Source organism: Copadichromis virginalis, linkage group LG17, assembly GCF_057382275.1.
Source record: "Copadichromis virginalis isolate Kocher_CV1m ecotype Utaka linkage group LG17, C_Virginalis_male_GT1.1, whole genome shotgun sequence".
In the NCBI taxonomy this organism is placed as follows: Eukaryota; Metazoa; Chordata; class Actinopteri; order Cichliformes; family Cichlidae; genus Copadichromis; species Copadichromis virginalis.
Window position 1 is genome coordinate 26,375,719 of NC_140634.1, and position 19,465 is coordinate 26,395,183.

At 39.6% G+C, this 19,465-nt stretch overlaps 2 protein-coding genes across 7 annotated transcripts in view; one reads left to right on the forward strand and one right to left on the reverse strand.

The window, feature by feature from the left end:
• LOC146689529 (fatty acyl-CoA reductase 1) overlaps window positions 1-13,742 on the forward strand; it is a 65,910-nt gene extending 52,168 nt beyond the window's left edge. For 3 of the 4 annotated variants that reach the window (XM_085436585.1, XM_085436586.1, XM_085436588.1), the window contains 8 exons: window positions 452-629; window positions 3,002-3,046; window positions 3,136-3,254; window positions 4,505-4,572; window positions 8,875-9,046; window positions 9,136-9,265; window positions 10,081-10,208; window positions 10,416-13,742. In XM_085436585.1, the coding sequence (XP_085292711.1) occupies window positions 452-629; window positions 3,002-3,046; window positions 3,136-3,254; window positions 4,505-4,572; window positions 8,875-9,046; window positions 9,136-9,265; window positions 10,081-10,208; window positions 10,416-10,578 (1,003 nt within the window). In that variant the 3' untranslated portion in view covers window positions 10,579-13,742. Of the gene's footprint in view, window positions 1-451; window positions 630-3,001; window positions 3,047-3,135; window positions 3,255-4,504; window positions 4,573-8,874; window positions 9,047-9,135; window positions 9,280-10,080; window positions 10,209-10,415 lie in introns of those variants that run through there. The other variant, XM_085436587.1, reaches the window with a different exon arrangement.
• LOC146689530 (endoplasmic reticulum-Golgi intermediate compartment protein 2-like) lies at window positions 11,036-19,030 on the reverse strand. Of its 3 annotated transcripts, none has more exons than XM_085436589.1 (13): window positions 18,836-19,029; window positions 17,689-17,822; window positions 17,498-17,606; window positions 17,346-17,392; window positions 17,181-17,248; window positions 17,050-17,090; window positions 16,799-16,900; window positions 16,557-16,652; window positions 16,420-16,475; window positions 15,319-15,417; window positions 15,093-15,190; window positions 14,844-15,006; window positions 11,036-14,725 (listed from the first exon to the last, which is right to left on the reverse strand). In XM_085436589.1, exons 2-13 carry the CDS (start codon window positions 17,792-17,794, stop codon window positions 14,559-14,561), a joined length of 1,152 nt encoding a protein of 383 aa, XP_085292715.1. In that variant the 5' UTR covers window positions 17,795-17,822; window positions 18,836-19,029; the 3' UTR covers window positions 11,036-14,558. The 3 variants fall into 3 exon arrangements, with proteins under 3 accessions (XP_085292715.1, XP_085292716.1, XP_085292717.1); XM_085436590.1 differs by having other exon boundaries at window positions 17,689-17,864; XM_085436591.1 differs by having other exon boundaries at window positions 14,574-14,655; window positions 18,836-19,030.
• Between the last annotated feature and the right edge of the window lie 435 nt (window positions 19,031-19,465).

Below are 19,465 nucleotides of genomic sequence, written 5' to 3' on the forward strand. Positions count from 1 at the left end.
CTTGCAGGGTGACTAAAGCAGCTTAAGTGCCACGTCCTACATAGATTTGTCATCAGCTCAAGTGTAAGGACCAGAGGTTTGGTTTAACTTTGAGAACATTGCCTAATGGAGTGTTTCCGTTGCATTTTATTTCATGCATTTATTTGGCAGTGCTTATAGGTGAAGTCGCCTTAACTCCTTTTCCCATAAAGACAACATGACGACCTTTACAGCATTCACAGGGTAAAGAGTTAAAATGCTGGTCTAAATGTAGTAAGCGTACATGACCTGGGGACTGTAAATTGCTTTTTCATAAACCTGTACCTTCTAATGTTCTTCTGCAAAACAAACCTGCTACCTATGTTTTTAAAAATTGTTTTTATCATAATAAATCTCAGACTGCACCAAAATAAGTGCTCAATTATGTTGTAAATGGGTGCTTAGTGCTGAAGCTTTACGTCTCTGGCTTCAGGTGGATGGACGATGGCATCGTGCGGGACATAACGCCACGGCTCATCGGCGACAGGCCCAACACGTACACCTACACCAAAGCCCTGGCTGAGTACGTGGTGCAGCAGGAGCAAGACAAGCTCAACATTGGCATCATCAGACCCTCCATAGTGGGAGCCAGTTGGCAAGAGCCCTTTCCTGTGAGTTCACTGAATACTTTGCTCTCTTTAGAAATTAGCTACTTTTGCATAATTACACTTATATATGTTCTTTTTTTAAGTATTGACAAAGTTCCATGACCTTTTCTAGTTTTAATCTTGCTGAGAGAGAACTGACACGCCCACTATGGCTCACGTCTTTGTGAAAGAATTTCACGAGCCTATATGTCAAAGACATAGGACATAGTTTTTGTAAAGACGTGTACAAAAACGATGGATGCAGCGACTGATGTCAGTCATTGGGTTGTGAACACCTACATTTTAATCACATAAAAAAAATTGAAATAAAACAAAGCAACAAATTAATTGTCTGATAGCTTAATCTCTACAGTTTGATCTTGTGACATCAACATTTCAGTTCTCACCCAATCATTGACACCTACACATGGTCCTTTTCTCTCGACACTGTTCCTCAAAGTCTTATGAGTTAATTGCTCCGTAACATATATTCCACTCTTTATTTTCAGCCATTTCTCTTGCGATGGTTGTACGATCCTTATTTGACGTGATTTGCCGAGTTAGTAGGGCCACCTTCATGCTTATGCTTACTTTGCTTAATAAAAACAGGCTTAAAGGATTGTGTACCAGATGTCGTCATTGGTCATTTTTCATAAAGGAACCATAGTGTTTGAAAATGAACACAAACAAGAGTCAAAACTAGAAATTCAGACCTTTTTTTTTTTTTCTGCTTGCATCTTTTCTATACAGTCTGTGATGCATGTCGTGATTAAGAGCTGTGGTGCTTGGATCCTCACAGAGTGCAAGTCGTTTGCTTTCCTATTTCATCGCTGGCTCATTTTCTGCTCAGAACGTGCCCCCTTTTTTGACTTGGTTGTTTCTTTGTAGGTGCATGTTGGACACCCATGAATGACGCGGACTAGTTTTTCTAGAATCCCTCCCCTCATTATGTGTCCTCCTGACACAAATTGAAATAAGATATTGATCAACCTAATCCTGCCCGGGTCAGTGCTGCTCTCCTGTGGCTTTTATCTTAAGTGGCCCTGGATTAAAGCAAATTGGCTAATGTCGGTGCTAAAGACCGGCGTTTTCCACCCGAGTCACCTTTCATCAAGCTAAACAGCTGCTGGGATGGGAGATTTTGGGCGGACGTCAAGGACAGAAGGGTAAATCGGAGGCTGTGGACTGAAGGCCGCTTCGCTAAGGACCCAAACATGAAAGCTGAAGAGTGCATTATTGCTGTCAGTCTCTGGTGGATTTCTTTATATGAAAACTTGCACCAGACTAATCAGCGTGAGCGAGATTGCTTCTCAGTAAATATTTAATTGAAATTATGTGATTTTGCATGGAAAGAGTTAAACTTTAAACTTGCCAATAATTATTCATTTTTTATAAGATATTTACTTATTCTTTCATTTCATTTTATTTTTTATATATATATTTTTTGCTGAGCGACTCCTCGTTAAAGCTATAAATATATCACTCAAGGCTGATGACTGCAGAAAAAGCCTTAGACTCGTGATGACATAAATGTATCGATTATTCAAAGAGATGTTCAGCAGAAATCTAACAGCCTATTCAGATTCTTCCCAATTAAAAAACATGAGTTCATCTGAAGGACTAGCTCTGAAGAGATGATGCAGCATGAAAAGAAAACAAATACCAGACCAACACAGGAAAGTCCTTGTTTATGTGGAGCCAGGAAATGTAGGTCTTGTGTTTGTGCAGTGGGACTGTTGGTAGCTTCTGGCTCTGCCTGCAGTTTTAAACTCGGCCTGGCAGCAACTCTTCAAAAGACCTTACTCACGCTTGGCCCTGCAATCGCCTTGGCAGCCCGTGCCAGCAGGCGCTGTGAGGCGGGTGGGGGATGGGCAGAGCGTGTTTGTGTCGATGTGTTGTGTACATTTATAACCCCAGTATGCGCCTGTCATTCTGGGAGTCTGTGCTTTTAGAAATGTCCCATTTAACCCAACACGCTGTGCAAAATAAAAGCTGCATCTCCGTCTTCAGCTTGGCGTGAAGCCGACAGCCGATCGCCACGCTAAAAACACCCCTGGCCCCAGTGGCCTGCTCTTCTTCTGTGCACCTTATCTGCACCAGAACATATTATTAGAGCGAGGATAAGGCTTAGCTCTGCCCACATAATGAATCCATAGCCCCGCACATTAGAGACTGTTGCAGTCTATTACCAGTGATTTCATCCATTTTTAATGGTTTCTAATTGAAGCCGACAATCCCCGCTTCTCTGTTCTCCCACCGCAGGAAGTAACATAACCCCGAACAGCTGCTTTAGCGCACAGAAACACAACCACACGTGTGCTGCTGTTGGAATTAATCAATTAATGTTGATTCAGTCTCATTGCTGTTTTTCTTTTCTTCTCCGTTTCATGCCTCAGGGTTGGATCGACAACTTCAACGGGCCAAGCGGCGTCTTTATAGCTGTAAGTAAGACATGTTACCCTTGAATCTCAAAGCTCTTGGTTGCAGTGGCAAGATTTGGAGTTTTAAGATGATGTCATCCTGTGATAAGGCGGGAAAGGGTATCCTGCGCACCATGAGGGCCAACAACGATGCGGTGGCAGATCTGATCCCTGTGGATGTGGTCATCAGCCTCACTCTGGCTGCTGGCTGGTACACTGCTGTACACAGGTGAGTAAACAAACCCCAAAACTCAGTCCCTAAACTTAAAATGTCCTCCATTTGCCATAATGCATACGTTGAGGGCTTTCCATTAAAAACTTGTAGTTTCCAAGCGCACTTTAGGTATAGGGACAACGGCCAACTTGTGGGGATTTCTGCTGTAACCTGCAGATGTTTGGGCTCAATACAAAAGGCAAAACAAGCAAATAAACTTAAAGTTATGATCATATGACAATAGCTGCTTGCCTGCTCAGGCAAGTTTGGCCAGTCAAAGCAGAAGCTAGAAAGCTTCAGAAACCCAATCTCTTGTCCCTTTTCTAGATATTCTGCATAGTTTTATGTCCGAATATGTCGTACGTCTGTATATAGAGTAAATCTCCCAGGTTACTCTGTTTTACTTGGCCTCGGTAAACTGTGACATGGACAGAAGACATCTGTTATGAGTGGGGGTAATACTCTATGAACACCAAATATAGTTCAGGCACAAGCACCTGGATAGATGCTTTAACAGTGACTCTAAAAATAGAGTTGCATACATTCTTTGTGCAGCTATTTCCACCAGCAGCCCAACACAAACCTGTTGTCGCGGTCTTCCTGTGTGTCTTGTTAGTGAGCGTCAGAGTAACGGTAATACTTCAGTACTTTTATAACAGCCTGAGGTGATAAAAGAAGCTGTAAGTGTAAATCTAAACCTGGCCCTGATGTGAAGAGAACAATTGCACTGAGAACTTGTCACAAAAAATCCAGAATGGTCTGGGAAAATCAGTTAAATGCCAGATTTTGAAAGATTTTTCTGTTGATTCTTACCAAATTTATTTTGGCACTAACAAGAAGACACTAGTAAACTCAAGTGAGTCATTTCCACGCCGTGCCAGATGTTTTTCCCAGGGAGTGTCTGACTCATTGCTTCGCTGCAGTCTTACCAAAACTCAGAGGGTCAGATTTTCCATACGGGAAACAGAGTGCAGAGAAAATATGCAGCATCCACACCCATTTCAGACTGCTAAGAGAGGCTGATGAAAACACTTAACCTCTCAAATTTTGTAATGTACAGGCATTTGGAATGTTGTGCAATACCAGGCTTATGTACTTATTTTATGTGCACTGTAAGGGTTAAAAACACTGGTGAATAACAGTTTTAAATATAAGATCAGCCTTTTATATCAGCACAGTTTCACCACACAAACAGATAAGCTGGAATTATACACCAAATGCCTTCTACAGACATCATTATGACCTTCATCTTCCACACTTTGCAGACCTAAAACGGCCCTGGTGTACAACTGCACGACCGGCGGCATCAACCCTTTTCACTGGGGAGAGATCGGTAGGTACCCTCTTTGCTGTGCGGTAACACAAACCTGTCACTGCAGGCGGATATTTATAGAGCTGTTTTTGTCTGCCTGCCGGCATCCCGCAACACTGTCGTCTGTGTTCGTCATAAATCAATACTCGGGTGTTGTGACATAATGTGTCTGTGATGTAGTTGTGATGTTTGTGGTGGAGGCTTCAAGAGGAGGGAGTCTGCCACCTGCTGGCAAGAAGCAGAAAATTAAGTTTTTGATGGATTTGGTGGCGAGTGAATGATGCAGGCTAATCTTAAAGCTTGTTTGCAATATGTTTGAAAAGTAAACACATTTAGTGTCTGAAGGCGGATTAAAGTGTTTTATTTTATACTTTCTAGTTGATTTTTGTTAACGATTATTTTAAAAGTCTATGTCTCAAAATGAATTCACAGAATTTAGGAAAAAGATTATCTATCTGCTTGGATTCCATGTGAAGAGTAAAAAACTCACATCGTTGCCCTCCGGGTGTGGATATCCGGCCGGCAGGATGTCGAGTGACCCTCAGATTAACAAGCACGCTCTCTTCACCAAGGAAATCGTGACCAGATGGCTCGTGGCGGGATTAGGTCTGATCACTGCGACTCATCGCGTTATGAAAGAGGAAGTGTGGACTCTGCACTCTCACTGGGCCAGAAGAGAGCTAGAAATGAAGCCAATTTAAAACAAGAGGATCAGAAGAGCCCCAGTAACACTGGACATCCCCTCAGAGAAAACAGATTTTTTTTTTTTTTTAGATAAATATGACATTAAGAAAAGAAGTACTCTAGTGCAGCTCAGTTTTGTTTGTTTTTTTTAAATATTTATATCACAAGTGTCCCAGGTTTCTGAGAGCAGCTCAGTGTTTGCCACGGTGCTTCCAACCAGGCTGCAGGGAGCCAGGCCACAGCTGGCTGTCACCTCGGATCTGGTCATCTCGGTCCCTGGAACCACTACATTATTGTTGTCATGGAAACAAACCCTACAAGGCCTCATTTGCATGCCATGTGATGTAATGTCTGTGGTCACATGGCTGCTTCCTGCCGCTGGCCGCCACTGGATGCTGAGAGGAGGAAGAGGAGGAGCCACCCACGCTGCCCAGTGGGGAAATCATTGAATGGTCACTTTCTGCCTGATATCCTCCAGAGGAAACAGGGTCATGCCATGATTAAGGCCAGCTGAGTTTCTGGAAGTCTTGATCCTTGTATTAAAACCCTGTCCTCAAAGGACCTTTTATTTTCTTTGTTTACCTCTGAAAAGCACGCTTCCATTTGAACCATAGAGCTCGAATATGGAGGACCAAGACTGCCAAAAATTAAAAACAAAGTGTAAAAGCAGTCAGAAAGTAAACTAATAATTCATGAAACAAATGTACAAATTAATTATTAAAATGGGAGGGATGAATGAATAGAGTTAAGAACCCTTTTCCTGGCAATTCTTTAATGAGTAGGCTCATTAAAGTAAAGGATGCTGGAGAAGTGCATGCAACTGTAAACTGGAAATAAACCCTCTCCTACTTAAACCTCAGTCTGACCTGAAACTGAATTAAAATACACAGTCCAAAAGTTTCCTGCTGTCTTTTTTGTTTTGTTGTCTGAGTTTTACAGTTTACGATGCTGGTTACAGGCATTGATTAACACAATTTGCAAAATACCAAACAAAAGAGAAACACTGAACAATCGGGAGCGACCAGTTGCCAGATTATTGATTTTAAAATTTGAGAATTAAATTCGCTTATGTATATTAGTGTATTGGACCCACTTATCCCAGCACGACAAAAACCAACTTACTGTTATTCACATATGCTGTTAACTCCTCCATCCTATAAATCTCTAGTGTTATTTTCCACCACAATGATAAAGTTGGTACATCTTGTAATAGCCATTTCTTTGTTATACATTTTTTACTTGCAACTAGCAAGGCACTTAGTAAACATTTTATCTTTTTTTTAAACCATTCCTGTGGCGTACATCCAAAAAAAATTGTTTTCCTTCCAAAAGGGAATGTACAGTTGAAAATTTCTTGTAGTGTTTCGTGAGTGTCTTTCCAGTAAGTCCTGATCAAAGGGCAGTCCCACATTATGTGAGCGTGGTGTGCTCGTTGGTGTCCACATTTTCTCCAACATACAGGGGGATTCCTGTCATAATGAGTCTTTTGGCAAGGGGTGATAAGAACCTTATCATAGTTTTCCATCCAAATTCTCTCCATCTTCGTGAGGAAGTGGATTCCACGTTCCCATATTTGAGTCCTCCTTCTCCCATAATATCTTCACATATTCAGTTGAGTGAGAAAGCTTATTTGTAAGAAATGTATACAAAAAGGAAAAGTGTTTTTTATTGACGTTGCCAATATATGCCTTTTTAAGCATAGCTATCAAATCTACATTAGTGTTCGACGCCACTCTGATTGTTGTCTTTATATAATGTCTTATTTGCAAGTATCAATAAAAATCCTGCTTTTCCAGATTGTATTTTTGTTTCAATGTATCAAAACTTATTAAGTTCCCATCTTTAATCAGACTATCGAATGTAGGTAATCCTTTAGCAGACCAACTTTTAAAACGTGAGTCCAATTTATTTGGGACAAAATCAGAGTCATACGCATACATTTAAATAAAGCCAAGTCCTGTTCCAATTTAAATTCCCTCACAACATTTCTCCATACATTAAGTTTACATTTCACCCAAGGGTTGTAGACCTTGTCTATATATTTTTGAATGTTTAAGTCCATCAGGACAGCTTGTATTGGAAAAGAAAACATGCTCTCCTCAATATTTTTCCAATGTGCTTTATAGCTTATATCACACCAGTTAATCACAGTCTTAAACTGAGCAGCCCGAAAATATTATTATTTTTTTTTAGTGACTGCAGCCCCATCCTCCTGTCTTTTTTTGTAATTGTAAAGTTTTAAAACAAACCCTTGGTCTCTTCCTTCTCCATATAATTTTGTCCCGTTTGTTAAATTGGCTTTGATCAATTTGTACCAGTAGTGTTTGGAATAAATATAGTAATCTCGGCAGAATATTCATTTTGATTCAATTCGTGAGTATAAAGTTAGAAAGGGAATCATGTCCCATCGTTTGATATCATCTACTATTCTCTTTTGCAGGGAACCAAAATTCTCCTCAAATAATTTAGTTAAGTCTTTAGGTATGACAACTCTATTGAGCAACCAAGTGAGCTGGGGGGCTATAGTTATAGTTAAGTATTTGAGTTTTGGTCATATTAATTTTATACCCAGAAAGTTTCCCAAATTTTTGGCATAGATTCATTAGTTCAGGTAGGGAGCTTGTGGGCTGTTCTAGGTATATTAATATGTCATCTGCATAGCAAGCAAGCTTATGTTCCTGTTCTTTAATGTTTATTCCCTTGATGTCTTTGTTTTGTCTGATTGATTGTGCCAGAGGTTCTAAGTATAATGCGAATAAAAGTTCTTGCAGTAGGGTTAGTATATAATGCCTTCACCGTATCAATAATTCTATTATGTAAGCCAAATTTGGTCAAGACTTTGTAAAGAAAGTCCCAATTTACAGAGTCAAAAGCTTTTTCCGCATCGATATTCATAAGCATGGCTTTACTTTTAGATGTTTGTATCTGATTTATTACGTGAAGAGTTCTGCGTATATCGTCCTGTGTCTGCTTTTTTCTGAAAAGAGGCGAATGCTATGATCTCCCCTCTTAGCTTTTAATGCATCCCATAGTATTGGAGGTGACACTTCTCCGTTATCATTTATTTCAAGGTAATCTTTGAGTTCTTTCATTACTTCTTTCTTAAATGTTACATCTTTAAGCAAAGATGAGTTCAAGTTTCAAGTTGATGTTTTGGGGTATACGTTTAAATCAATTGTCAGATACAGTGGTTCATGGTCACTTATGTCTATTGTACCCATCTCACATGATTGGATTTTATCCCTATCTTTTCCAAACGTCATGTAAAGGGAATGTGGAGCTGAGTAATGAGAATAATCTCTCCATGTAGGGAAACGATTTCTCCATACGTCTTACGTCCTACCTCTTCAAAAAGCGCAGAGACTCTTTTATACAAAGTACTTGATTCCGGCATTCTTCTATTAGAGCTATCTAAATCCGGCCGCAGGCGAATATTCAGATCGCCACCACAAATCAAGGGGCCTTGGGTTTCTGTCACCATTATATTAATAATTTTTTTTTTTTTTTAAAGAAACTCTGGTCACTTCCTGGTGGTGCATAAACGTTCATTAATGTAACCAGTTTCCTGCTGTTTTTGTTTCCTGCTCAGAGGTGAATACGGCACTGAGACTAATCCTCCTCAATTATCTCAATTTGCAGAGCACCACGTGATGTCCTCCTTTAAGAGAAACCCCTTGGAGCAGGCTTTCCGAAGACCCAACGCCAACATCACCTCCAACTACCTGATAAACCAGTACTGGATCCTGGTCAGCCACAAGTTCCCCGCTTTCATCTACGACCTCTTCCTGCGCCTCTCCGGGCAGAAGCCGCAGTAAGACCAGCTTCCTTCTAATCCCACTTTTAGCCTAAAGAGAAATCAATTTGTGCCTGTTGTAATCTGCACCTCCTCCGTCTTTGTAGGATGATGCGCATCTTCAATCGCCTCCACAAGGCCATCAGCCTGCTGGAGTATTTCAGCAGCCAGGACTGGGAGTGGAACTCTGAGAACATGAGCATGCTGATGGGCCAGCTAACCCCTGAGGACAGGAAGGTAGGGTTAACCATGTACGTGGTGCAAATTTTGGACCAATAATACACCTTTTAGGGTCACATAAAGATGCAGGTGTTGATTAATAATAATAATAATAATATTATTATTATTATTATTATTATTATTATTCAGAACTTACCTCACCATCTAGTTATTTTATTGGTTTAAACTTTTTGGTCTTCATAATTTTATTTTACTTTATTACTTTTGTGGAGGATGGGGAAGTTGTCTTAATGGGTTTTTAACTTGCATGCTTGTTTTTAATTATGCTTGGATTAATATTAATGTTTTACTTTATTAGTTTTATAGCAGCACCACCTTGAAAGAAGCATACTGTATAAATAAAGTTTAGTTTGTGAAACACCTCTATGGAAGCCTTTTTATGCCACTGAGGGGGAAAAACAGTCGGGGCTTAATTGAAATTTCAAGTTATTATCTCACAAATTGAACTTCTCATTACCTAAACATTTTGAGATAATAACCCAAAACTTTGACTTTATGGATTGATTTAAAAAATAAAAAAAAAACCTAGTTGCAGAAAGAAGCTTCCATAAAAATTCTCCTTTTTGCAGCCGCACATGGAGCCTAAATTTTATAGATAACACTGACTCCAAAAATGAATCCATGACCTTCTCAGTACATAATGGTATTTCTACTTGTAAATAAGTAAATGAGCTGAGCACATCATCCACAACTGCAACAGAGCTCAAGACAGAAAACACTTGTGAACATGCACTTTTAGTCACAAAAATAGCAGCTTTTTTATTTTCAGTTTCTATTTTCAGTATTTTCAACTTCTGCCATCTTATTTGCAGACATTTAACTTTGATGTGCGCCAGCTGAACTGGCCCGAGTACATTGAGAACTACTGCATCGGCACCAAGAAGTATGTCCTGAACGAAGACATGTCTGACATTCCTGCTGCCAGGCAGCACCTGAGAAAGTAAGTCAACAAGCCTTCAAAAGTACAGGATTCAAGTATGTGTTTCCCCACCAGTTATCATTCTATTTTTGGAAGAATTTCACTGTGATAATTAATTAGGAAAACCTATGCACAAGCTTCCTTGTTTATCATCTCATTTACATCTTTAAGCTTTTTAAGAACTTGTATGTTAAGTCTTTAATCTGCTTCCCTCTTGTCTTCTTCCAGACTGAGAAACATTCGCTACACCTTCAACACCCTGCTGATCGTTTTCATCTGGAGGGTGTTTATCGCCCGCTCCCAGATGGCCAGAAACATCTGGTACTTTGTGGTCAGCCTCTGTTTCAAGTTCCTCTCCTACTTCCGTGCATCCAGCACCTTAACCATTTGAGTCTTCCTCACCACCTCAAGCCAGAGTCAGCAGCCCTCGCCTTTAGCTGTCAGCAGGAGGAAAACATCCACTGTGGACACTCTAAATCCTTCTTAATGTGGACAAGCGGGGCTCTGCACACGTGGGGGTGGCAGTTATGTGAAGAAGAAGGGAAAAATGAGGTCTACTAGCCATGAATTAAGCATTCAGTTTGGATATCTGTCATCGGTTTGTGCACTCTTCAATCTCCAACCCCGTCCAAAAAGAAGTGTTGTCATTCATTTTGTACCTACTGTTTTCGTCTCAAAGTGGCCAATTATATATGCAACAATAAGCCTTTCGTGTGATTTCCATTTTCTTTTCCACCCTCTTAAATCTCAATACATCGCCTTGCCTTGTAAGTACTTTTTTTCATACTTGAATAATACTGGCACTGCATCGTTGGAGGAAAATTTCTATGAGATCATTGTAGTTCATGTTTTTTTTTTTTTCGGTTTTGTTTTTTTACTGTGGGGATCTCCAGTTCTTGTCTTCAATACACGGGTGATTCCGATATCTGTATGTCTTTGCAATGAGTGCATCTACTGCCTTTTTAACATCCCCAAAAAAAACTCACCGGTGGTTTTCCATCTTAATACCGATCTGAAGTATATTAAGAATAGTATTAAAGCTAAACTCAAACTACATGAGTCACCTATGGCTACAAATACAGATGCCACCTTTCCTATTGTTACAGTTGTCACTTATTTATGACCACAGATGTTGATGTCCGTGCGTCTTGTTTGAATGCTCATCCACTTTTTTGCCTGTTTGTACAGCAGTTTGTACTGAAACTAAGTTTACTACTTTTACATCTTTATACCTGCGCCAAAGGCTAGTCCGACTATATGTGGTAGACCTTGGCTGTGTAGAATTTATAAATAAGAGTAAATCAGAGTGAACTTTATTTGTATAGCCCAGTATATACTGCACATTGTTTCCCAACAGTTTCTAAGCAAACTTTGTAAGAAGACAACTCCCCAAAAGGTTAGCACGTTAGGGAAAGATATTTCACAGGCAAAGCAGGAGCGAGTGATTCAGTTAAAATGGTTCAATGCCTCATAGTATAGAGATGAAAGTTGAAGACCATTGCAGCTACTTGCAGCAAAGGAGCCTGAATTCATGCCCTTGTTGCAAGTGCACAACACAGTGGAGGTTAAAAAGGGAAAAAAGTGGGTCTATTACTGAGCCCTGAGGGATGTCTCACCTTATAAAGTGAAGTTGGAGAGGGCAGTTTGGTGTAGTATCAAGTCAGAGTGGTAAACATGAGTTATATTTGAGCAGTGGTACCCATTCAACTTATCCAGAGATGTTTTCAGTGCTCCTGAGATATTAATTATGATTTAGTGATCAGAGTAAAGTGTCATCTGCATATGAGTGAAAAGTCATGCCCCAATTTCAAGTAATTCTTCCTAAAACCCTAAATACAAAGCCATAAGAGATGCCTCACCTCACAGAATGGAGAAATGGACTGCTACGACAAACTGATCCATTTAATAATGCATATTTAAAATGATCCAATGGAAGATGAAAGAAAATAAGTGGGCCTTGTACTGAGCCCTGAGGAATGCCACGCCTTACAGCGTGGGGTTGGAGAGGGCAGTTTAATTGCATAGAAAGTCAGGTCACTTGAAATCCTGAGGAGACCTCACCAGCCTTGTCACAGTGGTAAACATGAGTGAAATTTGAGTTGGCAGTACCCATTAGGTACCACTAAAAATCTAAACTGTCTGGATGAAATTATTGCCTGCTGCACAACAGAGTGCACTTTTATTTACCAAACCAAACAATTTTGGGGAAATGGGTCAAATTGTTCAGAAGACAATGTCCGATTTTGAGGTTCCTATAAATACAGTTGTTATATCTCGAGCCCTGGTTTTTCAAACACTGCTGGAAAATTGTTTAAAAAAAGATTTTTACCACTGTGATTTTAACATTATGTTAGTGCATAAGAGACACACACACTACAACTTCAGTAGATCCAAAGAAAATGGAAAGAAGTAGTTACTGGGATGTCCAACAGCTTGCAGTTTAAAAAAAAAAAAAAAAGGCCCACACCTGTGCAGATTAAGGCTCTTTTCTCTTCTGATTTCTGGACGCAGACTAAGATATCTAAAGACTCGTGAGGTACTTTTAAATCACATACAGTGTGAATATGAGGCTTCTGCAGAATAATTAATTTAAAAGTACTGGTTAAATTACAATCTAAGCTGGCATTGTATCCCCAATGCCAGAGTACTTCAGCTTCATCGTCTTAAAGGGGCAGGGCACTGAGCAATCAGAGTTGAGCTGCATCTGCATATATATGTGAAAGTTCATGACCCAGTTTCAAATTATTCTTCCTAAATTGAGTAAAAACTAGATAACTGGACCAAGACAGAGCCATGATATATGAGTCCAGATTTATATTTAAAAAGTCCCAAGTAAAGGGCTGGGAACACGTTAAAACTCTACTGGCATTACATCCTTTCTGCATATTTGGAATATCTGTAAATAGATGCTTGCATATTATTCTTATAGATTACCAAAAACTTTTATTTGACTGTTGATTTATTTTGGTTGAGTGTCTTCAGAGCTTCCCACAGAGTGTACCAAAAGTGTGACCGGCTGGTATGATTTTTACTGAAAGAATGAGACAGCTGTGTACAGTATGGTATATGTTGCAAGGCATTACTCTTGACAGAATTAAAAATACTTAACAGTGATGAGTCTTTATGGGAGAAAAAGGGACAAAACTAAATGTTTATGCAAAGCCCATGTCTGGTGAAATCATGATAACCGTCCTCTTAATTTCAGACCCGAAACGTCGTACAAGGCCTGCACGATGAAGCAGTTGCATCAGATTGTTCTCAAAGAGCTACAGGGCTATATTAATGATGTTGTCAGTATGGAGTTTTGCTCTTCTGTGTGTCTGTCTTGTCTTCTTTCTTTTTTTCTTTTTTTTTTCAAACGCAGAGCACTGTTGGTGCCATAAAACCCCAGACTGGAGCTACTGTTACTGTATGTAACAAACGGCATCACTTAATCAATGACTTCATGTTTCTTCTGGTGTCATTTGCAAAACGTCCGACTGCCTGTATTCCCTGCTCTGACAACACTTTCAAGTCTGCTTGGCAAAACTGAAATAAACTCGAAGAGTAAAGGTGCACATGTGCTGCAGTCTTTCATGCTCGCCTTCCAGCTCACTCGTTCATGGTTACAGAGGAGAAAATGAAAATCGAAAGATATATTTTTCCTGGAACCACTTCAGTTCTGACCAAGCCAGCTGGCTGATGATCAGTTAATCAAGCAGGTTTGATTAGCAGCTCCTGGAAGCAGTAAGGGCCTATTTAGTGACACATTGGCTCAATTTTTGTTAAATAAAGACTCATGTCATGTGGTAGACCTGCTAAAGACATTCTTGACTTATTGAAATAAGTCAAATAAAATAAATAAGTCTTCCTTATAGAGGATTGCTTAATAGGCAACATGACACTTGCTCAGTCATCCTTCTTGAACCTGACTGCCATCATTTCATGGTTTACCTGTTTAAAAACCATCTGCATGTTATTTCATTTAGGAATCAACTTTTATTTGTTTTGGGCTTCTTTTTTTCTTTTCTTTTTTTTTTTTACACTTTAATGCTGTGAAACAAACCAGCGGTGCTAATGACCTCCTGGGAATTTAAACTTTAACATAACTGTCAGCATCACCGTTATCAAATGTGACCAGAGTCACAGGGTACACATTCTCCTACAGTGCAATAGTTAGTGCTAACTCTACTATTTTTTTTTATGTTTTTGGTCATTTGGAAGAAAAACATTGTGATATACAGTACGGTAATGCTGGCAATGGAAAAACCTTTATAAACTCTAATAAATAAACAAATATCTGAAAATCCGAACTCAAGTTTCTGATGAGAAAGCAGCAACTGTGATCATTATTTGTCGGGTCACCCGTGCAGGCCGAGGAATCGGCGTCTACTACCGAGGGGGATTGTCAGCCAGCAGAGGAGTATGGTGGTGGTTCAGATTATTCATCTGGTGCAGCTGTGCGTCCTGGTTTAGCACCTCTCCGGGCCTGTAGAGTCCCAGTTTGAAGCGGCAGCAGATGACATCAAAACAGAAGCTAACGAGCCCGTGAAGCATCCCTTAAAAGGTAGAAGAGCACAGTAAAAAAAAAAAAAAAAGAATAAAATAACTGCATGAATTCAAAGCTAGAACCATATTTAATTGTTTTGCTCTAAACAATTAAATATGCCCACTCGCCTGTGGTGGAGAATATGCCCCCGATTATACCACACAGTCGCACCAGGAATTGCCAGAGCGGCATATGCTGCTCGCTGACCGTCACCATCAGAGAGCTGGTGTCGTACTTGACGAAGATGCCGGAAACACCGTGACTGCCCGCGGCGTGGTTTATCACCCGTTCCTTGGCAGCAGACATTGTGGTGGTTAGTCTACTTGCTGTCACAACATTGGGCTGTGTTTAAAGCTCTGCGCTTAGCAGCTACTCACTCGCTCAGTCACAGAGAACTGGTGTGTGTCTGCGGATATCTTGTATGTGTTCAGTTTCGTGGGCACCACTGTAATGAAGTACTGAAACATCTGGTTATCTGGGATGCAAGCACACAGGAAACAATAATTGAGGGTTTTATGAAAAAAAAATGCACTCATTCATTCAATGGAAAATCCTTTTCAAATGTTTCCTGCATGTTTTATCCTCTGAAATCATGTGACTTACTGTTATATGTGATTTTCTCTGTGCCGTCCAGAGGATTGATGACGCCTGGTAACTCCTCCCCAAAAGATAAATGGTCGATTCGATGGGAGAAATTGTACGCTGTAATGCAAAGATGAGAGAACCCTCAGATTCAATCAAGGCTGTGGACAATCATTCTAACTAGTAGCAGGACCTTATAAGCTCGATTTCCTAAGGCTCTCATCTGGCCAACTTTGGTCTCTTTTAGTAACAGAAAAACACTTTTTATCTCCAATGCCATTAAATCTGGCTCACATATTTGACATCTTTAATGTTTTCAGGGGTTTTTGTTAAATTATTCCCTATTAAATGTGTAAGAACAATGCTTAATACACTCACAGCCACTTTTTGAGGTACAGCTGTTCAACTGTTTGTAAATGCAAATATCTAAACAGCCAATCACATGGGAGCATGTAGACACGCTCAAGATGACCTGCTGATGTTCAAATCAGAATATGGAAGAAATGTGATTTAAGTTGATCTGAGTATTCCAGAACCTGCCGATCGACTCGGGTTTTCCCACACAACCATCTCAAGAATGTTCCCAAAACTAGAAAATAAGTAGTTTGAGCCAGTTCTCAGAAGGAAATGACTAGAGCACAAATAACCCCACGTTACAACCAAAAACTGCAGAAGAGGATCTCTGAATGTGCAACATGTTAAATCATAAAGCAGATGGGCTACAGCAGCAAAAGACCACATCAGGTGCCACTTCCTGTCAACTGGAAACTAAGGCTACGACTCACACAGGCTCACCAGACCTGGAATTTCAATTTCTGCTGCAATATTCAGCTCACAGTTTGGCACAAACAACATGAAAGCATGGATCCACACTGCCTTTTATCAAATCAGGCTGCTGTTGGTAATGTAATGGGATATTTTCTTGGCACGCTTTGAGTCCCTTAGTACCGTCTAAACATTGTTTAAATGCCACGGCCTTCCTCAGTATTTATTGCTGAATGCAGAAAAAGGGAGAGCTGAGGGGAGCACCGATTATGGTGACAGATAATGTTCCCTGGTCTGCTTGTAGATTATAAAAGTGTGTAATTAGAAGTGTTATTAGAAAACCAGATTTTAACTTACTCTCGTGGCTCACAAAAGCTGCAATGTGTGCATGGCCCTGAGGATGGTGAATGGGCCTTAAAAAGATCAAGAATCACTATTAGTCTCCAGCATCAGAAATGTTTGTCTCATGCTTATTACGCTACAGAGGTTCTTACTTTCCAACAGTGATGTGCAGGTTTCCTGCTACCTTGTTGACGTAAACGTGTCCATGTATCCTGCAGGCATTGAGGGGCTCCATGGAGGCATCCTCCCTATGCACATAATGTTTGAGCACATCATTTTATTATAACAGACTCTAAATCCATCACTCTAAATCCAGTGGGCACTTATGTGTTTGCCTTTTTGTAAAATGAATGGAGACGTGATTATTAAAAACTATTTCCCATAGGAGACTGACCGTGGTGGCAGAGCAGTAGGAGCTCCTTTCAGGAGAGTTTTGTAAAGGACTTCCTGCAGAGCGTGCTCCTCTCTCAGCCTGTTCTGTATGAGAAGCAGCGTCCTGGAAAACAAACAGACTGCAGAACTAGCTAAACAAGTTTAAAAGCTTTCAAACAACAAGAAATCTCTTATAACTTGATAACCAAATTTTAGGCATTACCAGAATTTTGTATTTTTTCAAACTTACTGCGCAACTGCACAAAACCTTACCTTTGCCACAGTCTTTGTTGCGGGGTCAGCTCAAAAATAACCTGCTCAAAGACACAAACAGGAGCGTTTGCTTTACAGAAGCGACACCTCAGAAATGACCTTAAGGTTTTTCAGACACATGCTTGACTCACAGGTTCATACTGCAGGCCATTAGATGTGATCATGGTTTCAGCCAGGTCCAGAATATCTGCTCCCACATCTACAATCAGAGATGAAATATGTGCGCTAATGTGATGTAAGCGCTTCAGGTAGCAACTTCTCCACATTGACAACGGCAAACAAGGTGAGATACTCACGCTGGCATTTCATGGCGACTGTTATGTCAATGTTTATTCTCAATTTACTGAAATCAGGATAAAAAGATTACCGTGACATCATACTGTAAAAAAGAAAAACAGACTGAAGTCACAATTAATTAACATTTAATAACCTAGTAATAACATCTCACCTGGAAAAATCCTTGTCGACCGAATATTCATACTTCATCCAAGTCTCTCGATAAACAAAGAACTCTAAGACAGCCAGAAGTGCCATGGCACTAAACGCTAAAAGTGACACTGTGGAGGAGACAGATGAGCAGAGAGTGTTACTCCTCCCTTTTGCTGCTCCTGCTGTCTTGTCCTCGCAGGGACATCTCACCTGTTCCTCCTGACGCCGATGTCTCCACGTAGCTCTCTGACACTTTGGGGAAGGCGTCCAGCTCCTTCACCAGGCTCAGCGCTTTCTTTCTTGACAGACGCCTCATCTTCAGGTTCACAGCAGTTCTCCACCTCCTCCACCACAATTAAAACAAGCCTCAGATTAACACAGTACACCTGTTTAATGCAAACATGTTAAATCAATATAATCGAAATGTATCGAACAAGTGGACTGAATGCAAAAAGGCTGAAGGAACAGATCAGGTAAAAAAAAAAGATTACAGTTATAATAAAAATAATGAAATATTAATGAACCTTTTGGAAAGAAACTCTTGGACCAAATGCTAAACACTGGATAAAATAATAACGTCAAATTTATTTGAAACTTAAGTTACTTGTGAGTAAGTCAAAATGTCAAGACAACAAGCATAAGTTTTGAAGCAATAACCTGAAGTTTTCTGGACACCTAAAAAGAATTGTGGCAGAAACAAAGTTCCATAGAATTGTTATTAAAAACAATTGTTGTAAAAAAACATGGTGATTATCAAAATTATCTCACTACAAAATCAAATATTTATTTAAACAGAACCAAAAGTATTTTTAAGTAATAATCGCTAATAATAATAATATATTATTATTATTATAAAAAATCAATAAATAATAATACATTTCTTTTATTATTTTTATTTATTCTTATTATTAATGTGTTTATTTGTTTTTTGCATAATTTGTTTAAACCAGGCTCACTTTTTCTACAACAGCAATGATAATAATAACAATAAAACGTCATTTATACCATTACATTAATGATTACTTTAGTTATTTGTCCATAATAATCCTTTTGAGCGAATTCTGTTTAATGAAATACTGTGAATATATCACTGATGCCGACGTTAATGGCTGCTAATGTGAAAATATCTCACTCACATCACATATATTATTATATCTTTTGTCGCATTACATCATCGAAGAGAAACGGCAGAGTAGTAAAAATATGAATTGACGCTGTTTGTATGCAGAAATGTCCCGGGAAAGTATCGATAATAGATGTTTTATTAGGCGAAAGCATCACATTTAACGATCATTTGAAACCAGACGTCCATCACTAGCGTAACAACACCGTGCCGATTATTTTTTTTAGATCTTACCTTTTTTGGTCATCTAGTTAGACGTTAAATCTTGACGCAGAGTCCCTGGACTCCCGTTTCCAGCAGCTGCCTACTGTTTAAATCATACCTGGCAGATTTTTCTACACCTTCATCCATGATGCTAACACACAGGGGGGCGGGGCGCGCTGGCTTCTGCCTCGTTTCGTCTCGTCTTGACGTTTGCAGCGTGCGCGCGCTGCCCATTTACGCCCACGCACAGTAAGCGCACTTGCGCTCTTCAATCAGGAGGTGAAGCTGTAACACCATAATTCAGCATACAGTAAAATCACATAAATGAAATACTCCAGGCTTTAATAAATATTCAATATGTGTACGTGTGTATTTTTTTTTACAGTTATATTAAATTATTTTAATAAATAAAAACACTAAGCCTAAAGCTAAGTAAAACTAGATTGATAGAACTACAGTGAAAATTGTTGGGTGTGTAAAAACCAAGAAAAAAATGACAGAAATGTGTATATTTACATACATATGCACATTGAACACATCACTAGCTAATTAAATTAAAATTATCAGGATAACTAGCCAGCATACTGAAGCTTTTGGTACATAGACTATGCTTATTTGAGGATTTTTGCATGTCTAAATACGCACATGTTGGAATGTTTT